Genomic DNA, 9143 nt, shown 5'->3' with positions numbered 1-9143 from the left:
TACAATAAGGCTTTCAAATAAGTCATGGCTGTACGGCAGTGAAGCATTGGTGTTGAGCACTGATGTCATGCTGTCGTTGATGATGATGATGATGATCATTCTTGAGCACATGCGTTCCACGCAAATCCGGTTGAACAGCTCAGTGACGATCCGCTCAGACCGTCAGGTTAGACAACTTACACGTTCAAATAATGGGCCTTGAAGCATACGAAAATAAGTCCGTCATATGTTTCACGAGATTATCCCAACCCCAAAATTACCGTGGATTTCACGCCGAGCCACCTAACCGAACGTTTTCACACGAAGCCATATAGTAGCGAGACCTCTAACAGATTGGATAAAGCACAATCTACAGATCTGCTTTGCAAAGCATGAAATGGCGTGAATCGAGCTGGGAGATCTGAACAGATTGGATGGCGTCATCACCTAAATGAGTCGAGATACCGAAGGACAGGTCGTTATAAGGCCTTATAGTTCGGGATTATCTCCCGTTGATTGAAGAATTTACATACTGTACAAGTCGTTGGGACCTCGTTGCCATCTAATGTAAAGATGATTGATTCACTTGCTCTGGCTGAATTACCAAAACGGCCCATTTCTTTCGTGTAATATGCGCGGATCGGGCCCATATAGTCAAAATGAGGCAATATTTAAAATAACATCAAATAGCTAAACCGAATCTGATTTTCTGCCTGTTGGTAACAACTTCCAAACCATTAGCAAGCGGTATTTACAATGAGCAAACATGTGTACTGCTCACTTCACATATTTGTATATGGCTGACAAACAGATGAACAGAGACATGATAACAACATTCCACTCAGCTTGACTTTAAGCTGAACACGGCTGGATGACAGGTGATACAGACGCGGTCGCGATTACCAGAACGCCAGTTTACCCGGGGTAGCAAAGAAAGTACAGTAAAACGTCTAAAAAATTGCATTTTTGTAGGTTCTAGAAGCAAATCCTGATTTGGCAATGTTTATTCCAAACAAGTGATCGGCGGCCGCACGGAATTTCCGACAATCACCGGGAAATCAGCGAACACCTTCGGATTTTCCATAATTAATTCTATCCCCGCAAAAATCCACAGATGATTTAATATAGTAAGACGCGCGTACGCAGCGAGAACATCTCAAAATGCCAAGATATGTTCGGACGACGAACATGAATTGGTCGATATCTGTTGATGATGACCATCTGTTTAGGAGCACTCAGATAAGGAGAGCAGATGGCCTGCGTTTTGTTCGCTTTTTATGGCCGAAAGCATCAGAGAACTTATAAGGCCCAAAAACAATGCAACCCAGATGGCTATCATTCACTGGGTACTAGGAGGCACAGCATAGTGGTACAAATAAAAAAGCAACTGTACCAGAACGAAATGAAATTTCTTTATGAGAAAGAGCGGGATCAGAGAATTTACCACTCGTAACTCTGCGAAATCACCCTGACTTGTGTATGAACGTGTTTTCGGATATTGCCTGACCATTTCTCGACTTTTTTTTACCAACTAGCAATAAGAAACATGGTTCCGAATCCAAAGGCCGATTGTGTAATCTTCTGTATAGATGCCCTTCTGTGGATGCTCAGACGGATCCCGATAGATGTTACAAGCATCTGTGTACAACGTACGCTTATTATGATCCGGTGGATATGTGTAAGCAGAACAATAATGCACGATGATGGGAACATGTTCGTCCGGAATGTCGAATTACTTTTCCACAACAAGTTATAACGCTGTTTGAATTGCGGTCAAACGCGCAAAACCGGTGCCATCATTCCGGCAGTTCGCTGAGTAGTGAATCGCGCCATTCATCAACCCAACGTCCAAACAACAGACTTAAAGCTTTAGTTTGACGATTGGAAATTCCGTATGCTCTCGATCACAGTATTCATAGTATCCGCCACCCACCAGCGAGAAATTCCATTTGGGATCACTTATCTCATCGTTTTATATGGGGTGTGGCTGGTCGACTGGGAGCCTTCAGGTTTGCTACCTTCAGAAAGATTTTTGTTAGTTAAGAGAAGGAAGTCATCGTTATTCAACATTCCTTACCTAATTGCTTTTCATGAAACATCAGTGCCAGCTTACACAAAGCAGTTAAGCGATACTGTGAAAAGATCTCCCATTCCGTATGGCTCTGATCAACTCTCACAAGACAGAAATAGTCTTGACTGAACCAATGAACAACATCAGTACCGCGACAATGTTACAGCTAGATAGGGATTTACTTTCCACAGGATAGACCTAGGTGAGAAGTTCACGCGCTCACGAATCCAACTAGTATTTGGTATGGTAGCTGATTCCACATCCCCCACGGCCGACAGAAAACATTTCAACAACCAGGTGGAAAACACCCCCCCCCCCCGACAATTGACGCGAAATTTGAGCTTATTCGCAAGGCCATGTGGTGTAGCGCCCAAATATAAGGCCAATAATAATCGAATCGTTCAGCTGTAGCATCCTTTCGGTGCCTAGATGCCATGCCACCCGAAGGAAGCATGAGGGCTCGAACACTACCAGGTTGCTCAAGCCTGGACAGGAAAAGTCGAGATGCAGGGTTCGAAGGACGGACTTTCCGGTCAGCAAATCCGTGCTCTAACCACTAAGCCATCTCGCCTCAAGCGAAGAGATCACTCTCTACCTACTCAAGTAAACGGGCAAGGCCACAGACAGTCAAACCTCCCGGTTAACCGCGAAACGAGGTCTGTGGATCATACTCATAATACTCTGCATGTTTGAGTTGCTCGCGTAATACTGATTAATGAATCTATTGCTAGTAGAAAAACACCAATAGAGAATTTAACTAGCTTTCCAACCAATACTTTTTTCCTTACTGGAGCTGAAAAATAGGCTAGGCTTATCCCGAGCGCAGAACTCACCTCAATATAGGACAAAGGTACTGTTCTCTGAAATATTTCATGAAGAGAGTATCACAGTTAAACGGGCGACATCGCTCCATAAGAATGACGCAGTCAACCGGGCATAATTCGGCAGCATAGCTACGCATGGCTTCCACAAAAGCAGACAGATGGGTCGTAATCGAGCCTGGTGCGTCCAAATACGTCTTTGAGGACACACCAAACTCGCTTAACGTGGTATTGGGACTACCTTGGGAATCAGAGCTCTTAGGAACCGTTTCACACAGGTCCACCGAAGCCAGAGACCTGGAAGAAGAGACTGAATTTGCCGAATTCCCGTTCAAAATATCTGATCCGTCTGTCACCATATAGTCTGGATTATTCAACTCCGGATCCACTGTGTAATTGTTCTCCCCCGCTTCATAGCTATCCACGGGTGAAGGACGAGATTTCGCCGATGAGGCTGAGAGAAAGTCACATAAAGGGACTGCGTCTTGATCTGTGTCCAAAGAATATCCCGTTGGAAAAAATAGTAAGGGTGAATTGGAAGCGACCAATGCTTCCAATGTGGACTTAGGTGGATATGCGCCGTTTACATCTGATTCCTCAGCGACTAACGTGGCTGAGTCGAGGGTAGTGAATGAAAGCGTGGATCCGTCCACAAAGAGCTCAGATATGGGGTCACATGCTTCCTCCACTAAACGCTTAGGTGCGGAAAATGGTCGCGCCGTTGTTTCCTCGAGCTGAATTGGATTGGTATCTCCGGAAATTGCAGAATGTGGGCGCTTGAGTTTGGTCCGAATAGGCGTTGTGCGAATACCGAACTAAATGTTGGTTAACTGTATTACAAAATGATTAGCTTACCTTATCAGTAGCAGCGCACGGGATGGACGGTGACGGAGACGAAGTTGGGAACAGGAAAGAACTATCTGAAGGAACTGTCGGAGCCGTGACACATGTAGTAAGATTTTCACATGAAACTGTGCGTTCTGTAGCACTCGAAGTGATCCATACATCAATGTGGGTTGATGGGCTGGCTAAATCGGTTGCAAGAAAACCGTTCGAAATAGATCCAACTGGTTGTGCGCCCTCGATTATGTCAGAATCCAATAAAACATTGTAATCCGCTTCTTGATACAAGGGTAGTTTATGGACCCGGTCACCTGATGCGGATGGAGTAAAGTGGACGTTTGATGGAGCATGATTCAACAGCCATTGGCCTGGAGGAGTACTGGATGGTCTCCCTAAAGTCGCAGGATCAGAGTCAAAAACACGGACTGAGACATCGTTGGTATCCGAAACTCTGTGTATCTGAATGGGATTTGAACGAGGACGAGTAGGCCTTTCTGAGATAACACGCCCTCTATCAGGTGCCGCACACAGATAAGAGGAGTTGGTGTTGGGAGACGGAGAACCGTCAGGCAAACGCCCCACATTTACCATAACGGAAAATCATCAAGTGAGCGCACAAGGATCTGTAAAAAGCAAGACAAAGATGAACGAACTCGACTTCTACAATAAAGTAAATCCATCTATGCCATCTAACTTACCAACCACAAATCAATCATGAAATGTCGATACATGAAGAGTTTAGAAGGACTGTCTTCGAAGAAGAGAATCTCGAATTATTTCTTTTCCCCTGCTTCGCTGGGATTGCAAAACGGCCGAGTACGTCAGCTTTCTCGGGCGCGAAAAACGCGCCCGGTGACAAATGGATATCACATCAGATGGACGATACAACAGTCCGCACTCTTTAATTTGCTAAGCCAAACCTTGAACGAGGGAGCAGCAACTCTGACTTCAAAAATGGCACAATATACCACCTATCACAAAGGCAATTGTTAGCTAGCCTGCATGCTAAATAGAAACAGGATTAAGTAGCTCCCGATAGTTATTGAACAGGTGTACGTACACTGAATGAAAGCCGCGTGGATGGTATCCCAGTCAACAGCCGTCGGTTGCACAGCTGATCCAAGGCTTTCAAAGCGTTTAACTAGCAAACAAAATTAGACAGGGTGTGGACCATGCTCCTCCTCCGCCCCTCCATCATCTACAATCTCAGTATACTATCGCTATCATCATCAGCAACAAAATCAGATGCCTTAATTCTCGTTTGAGATCGTTTCATCAGCCTGGGAAGTTATAAGGAGGACGTATCCCCTCCGAAGACTGAAGTTTTTAAAACTATATCGTCACTTGGCATCGTGCGATGGAGGTTGCCACCACAAGACAATAAACAACCCAGGACCGGCTGTTACCACTCCGAAGGACATCCTACAAACCAAAAAGGGTGCCTTGAGCTAGTTGAATGAGCCTACACCATTAATGAACCTAATTACATCTTTGTGTGCCGTCTCGGAAAACCGGCGAAGGCGTTCATCCTCAGTATTCTACCCACGTACTTTCACACCGTCGTGGACCTATTTCAAACTAATCTGGCGTTCCATGGCTCTTTCAGAACAGGAATACGCCACTGGTTATATTGAATGCGTATAGTACGGCAAAGACCGTCACACGCTTCAACGGCCGCAAATTTCCTTTTTCTGTTTGCGCCAGTTACTTGATGACACGTAATCTGTAAACCATGCTTGGTGGAAATAGCGTATCGTCCTGGATGAGTTCATTGACCCTAGAAAGAGGTTAAGTGTCCACGTATAAAGTAGCAACCGGCTGTTTGACCGTTCGCTTTTTAAGTCGGTCATGGGCGGCTGCCAATGTCTGTGCTCTCAGTTTGGAAAAGAGTCTTTGCCGGCACGCAAGAACTTTTCACTTCCAGAATGTACTAAGTTATCGCTGTTCGAAAGATGTCAAGACTTTGTAAGTAAGGTCCGATAAACGGAAGTGTCTGATAGGGGTGGAAATTCAGTGACAGCGGCCGAAATCACACGCGCACAAAGTGGGTCTCGATTCCTACCAAGTAGCACTTGAGCCATTGCATGAAGTTCGATAAAATCATGATTAAGCAGCACATCGATGAACTTACTGGTAGTTCGGTAGTTGAATAAGACACACGATTAAGAGATGTATGTAGGGTAGAAACTTAAGGTAATGTTTGTAAGTGCAACAGACGCTACTGTGAATTTCCTCGGTGAAGGTCCAGCTACAGAGCAGTGCTCTCTCCATTGACTAGCAGCGCGATCAATGAGGGGTAAACAGTGAAGTGAAGAAGTAACGAACACATCCATTACCTGTTGAGTCCTTTGCGAGAAATCTGTCGCAAGAATAATACACATGAGTAGACGCAACCGAAAGAATTTCCATGCGTCCAACAGCAAAGCTCGGACTGTCTGTCGAAGCGTTACGGAGAGTCATAATGATGTAAGGTGTCGTTTTAAGGCCACTTCTAACACCGATCCTTCCAAGGTTAAGGTGCTCAAAATTCACAGCCGGAAATCAAAAATCTGATTTCTTGGACGAACTATCAACACTAAGCCAGGGTTCTAGTTATGAAGTGGTGCGCAACTGGTTTGTCAACCGACAGAAACCTGACAACCAACTTGTTCCCTGAAAGTTACGCTAATCACTGCCATCTTGTGTTCCGGCTCTTGGGATAAAGCTTCGGGTATGGGAACCTAATTAACCTACTGTGTATGCTTAGATGTCATGACAGTATCTTAGCCCATAAACAACAACAAAGCACATGGAAGTATCTTCATTCCAGTTTGGCCACCGTTTGTTGACTACACCAGGGGGGATAAACTAAGACATGCAACTGTTGACGCCTCCCATCTTTCTTTACCAGTACCTTCCAAGTCCTTACTTGTCCTACTTAATAATCATCCGTCTGCAGATCCGCGTTTTAGATATATCAGCCAGATAGTCAGGAATGCGAACGAATGTCGCAGTTAGTATTTGCTGCTTTACATCCACTGCTAGAAACATCATTCTATTGACTTCATCGCACAACGTACAAAATCTTGAAGACAAATAGGCCAGTAAACTGCTCTTTCACACACTCTTGAACTAGTGACAGAGAGCGGCTGCCTTTTTGGGAATCAAATACAAGGTCCAGATGCAACAACTAAGCCCGTCGAACAACATCGAGTGCATGACTACTGCAGTGGGTTGCATATCTTGTTCTTACTGTATCTGTAAAGTCGACTCTGTACAGCTTAATACATTGTATCAACTATGAACTAACCTACATTATTTTGGTTTCAGTCGCAACATTTTCGGTCACCAAAAACGGGAGCCAATGAAAGGTACATCTATGCATAAAAGGTGATGAATTGATCGACAATCGGTGTTTTACCATCCTAGTTCTCCACTCGAGCTGAAAAATGGGCCATGTCTAGAGTGCCATTAACCACTAATGAATCGAGGTTTGAGTCCGCCGTAGCAGCTAACAGTTTGCAGGTGTGAATCTCATACTGAGCTGTGCAACAGTAGTTTCCATTTCTAAAGGAGTTGCACCAAGAATAGTACTGTCTACGTACTCCTTGTCCTTGAACGGGCACCTCGGGGTTGTTTCAGCCCCCGGCGTTTCTACAAGTAGGCGGAGAAGGTCCCAACCTCGGCATCTTAACTGCTCCTGTCAAGATTGGGTAGCTGAGCAGTATTTCATTCCTCGTGCTTCCTCCGGATGGCATGACAGATAAGCACCAAAGGGGTGTTAAAACTAGACGATTATGCACTGGAATCAGAATGGTCATCGTTGCAGCTCAACGCGAGGAATCGTGATAATGAAACCTGATGGAATCAAAAGCTAACAGAAGTGGAAGCACCTATCATGGCTGGAAATGTTCAGGAACTGTTACACCCCACATACGAAATAGGACCCTTAAACCGGTTGTAAATGGAGGTATCAACGACACCATTAGAAATGTGACGCCAAACAAACCGATGGAGAGAATATTTTTAAAAGTTCACTTGGTCATTTGCCTCTGTAGCCATAAATTTCGTTCAGCCATGGTCTGTGAGTTAAAACAACTTCTCGGTTTCTGAATCTCCAACGCTCAGTTCTGCCTTAATACACCATCGGGTCGTACAGCCAGATAAGCTCTATCTGGAGTTCATGAATGTGAATAAAGGTGGTGGGTGTTTGGGTTTTATTTGAACAGCATCGTTTCATGCGTTCCACATTCTCAAACTGCAAATTCATACTTCAGAAGTTCCCAGTCCCTTGCGTCCGTTTGAAACTTCAGGAAGAAGAGGGTGGGTATGTTTATCATCATCAAAAAAAGCGTTCAGCTGTAGCACCCTTCCGGTGCCTAGCTGCCATGCTACCCGAAGGAAGCACGAGGGCTGGAATACTACCAGGTTGCCCATGCCTAGACAGGGGAAGTCGAGTGGCGGAGGTCGGATTCGAACCACGGACCTTCCGGTTAGTAAATTCGCGCTCTAACCACTTGGGCCATCTCGCCCCCCATCATCAACATCAAAGACAGCAACATCAGTGTTGACACTGGTGCTTCACTGCCGTACGGATATGTTTATAGGTATACTCACCTGCATAGGCAGTGACTGTCCTCCATCAGGTGAAATAACAAGATGCAAAATCGAGCAGTATCCGTAAATCTGTGTCGTTTCTGGCATTAAACATGAATTTCATTTAGATCACAAAGCGACCATGATAGCAGCTTATCACATGGCTGCGAAACCTGGTACCTTCCGGTCCGTAAGCTGGAACATTAACCACTAAGTTGTATCAAGCCAATTCACCTGTATCCTTGTCCATCACCTGCTGTTGGCAGCCTAATATAGATGAGAAGTGATCTCCTCGAGAAGCCTGTGGTTTTGATCGTTCACATCATGCCACACATGATCGCCCGGAAGGCATCCTGCTGTGTGCGCCTCAGCGGCACTGATTAAAGGACTTGTTTATAGCTATCTGCACGGCTGACAGCAAGTAGCCTATTTTCGCTTACCGTCTTGCTGTATGCAGCGCGCAAGGCAACCTGGCGACACTACATGCACAGCATATATGTTCGAAGCCACATCTGACTCATGGCAGGGTTTAATTATGGTTCGGCTGTATTGGGAAATTCACCGGCTGCCACGGTCTGGCGTGTGCGATCGGAGTGTGTGGTTTTGGGGTCCACCTTTTATGACCGTTCTTTCTCCTGGAGAACATCGACGTTGCCCCCATATATATGGGCATGCTGGTCGCGGTGGAAATGCCGCATTACTTCCAAACTCCCATCGCAGAGGACAGATGGCGAGATAAGACGGGGGCGAAACCGCTCAGTGGTTAAAGCGAGAATCTACTGACCAGAAAGTCCGTTTGGTTTCAATGTGCTGGTTACTTCCGACAATGTATACTACGAATCATCTGGCGCCTC

General features: G+C 45.4%; 2 protein-coding genes across 2 annotated transcripts in view; one reads left to right on the top strand and one right to left on the bottom strand.

The window, feature by feature from the left end:
- The window catches only part of T265_04932 (hypothetical protein), a gene marked incomplete at both ends in the record, with an annotated part of 17094 nt that extends 15411 nt beyond the window's left edge, over positions 1-1683 (top strand). Inside the window, one exon of the mRNA XM_009169800.1 lies at positions 1515-1683. Within this exon, the coding sequence (XP_009168064.1) occupies positions 1515-1683 (169 nt within the window). The remainder of the gene's footprint in view (positions 1-1514) is intronic.
- Positions 1-9143, bottom strand: part of T265_13633 (hypothetical protein) — a gene marked incomplete at both ends in the record, with an annotated part of 99364 nt that overhangs the window by 58873 nt on the left and 31348 nt on the right. Inside the window, 2 exons of the mRNA XM_009169824.1 lie at positions 2884-3686; positions 3727-4106. Of these exons, the coding sequence (XP_009168088.1) occupies positions 2884-3686; positions 3727-4106 (1183 nt within the window). The remainder of the gene's footprint in view (positions 1-2883; positions 3687-3726; positions 4107-9143) is intronic.

This window comes from Opisthorchis viverrini (genome assembly GCF_000715545.1).
Source record: "Opisthorchis viverrini unplaced genomic scaffold opera_v5_90, whole genome shotgun sequence".
In the NCBI taxonomy this organism is placed as follows: Eukaryota; Metazoa; Platyhelminthes; class Trematoda; order Opisthorchiida; family Opisthorchiidae; genus Opisthorchis; species Opisthorchis viverrini.
This window is presented reverse-complemented; position numbering and strand designations above follow the sequence as displayed.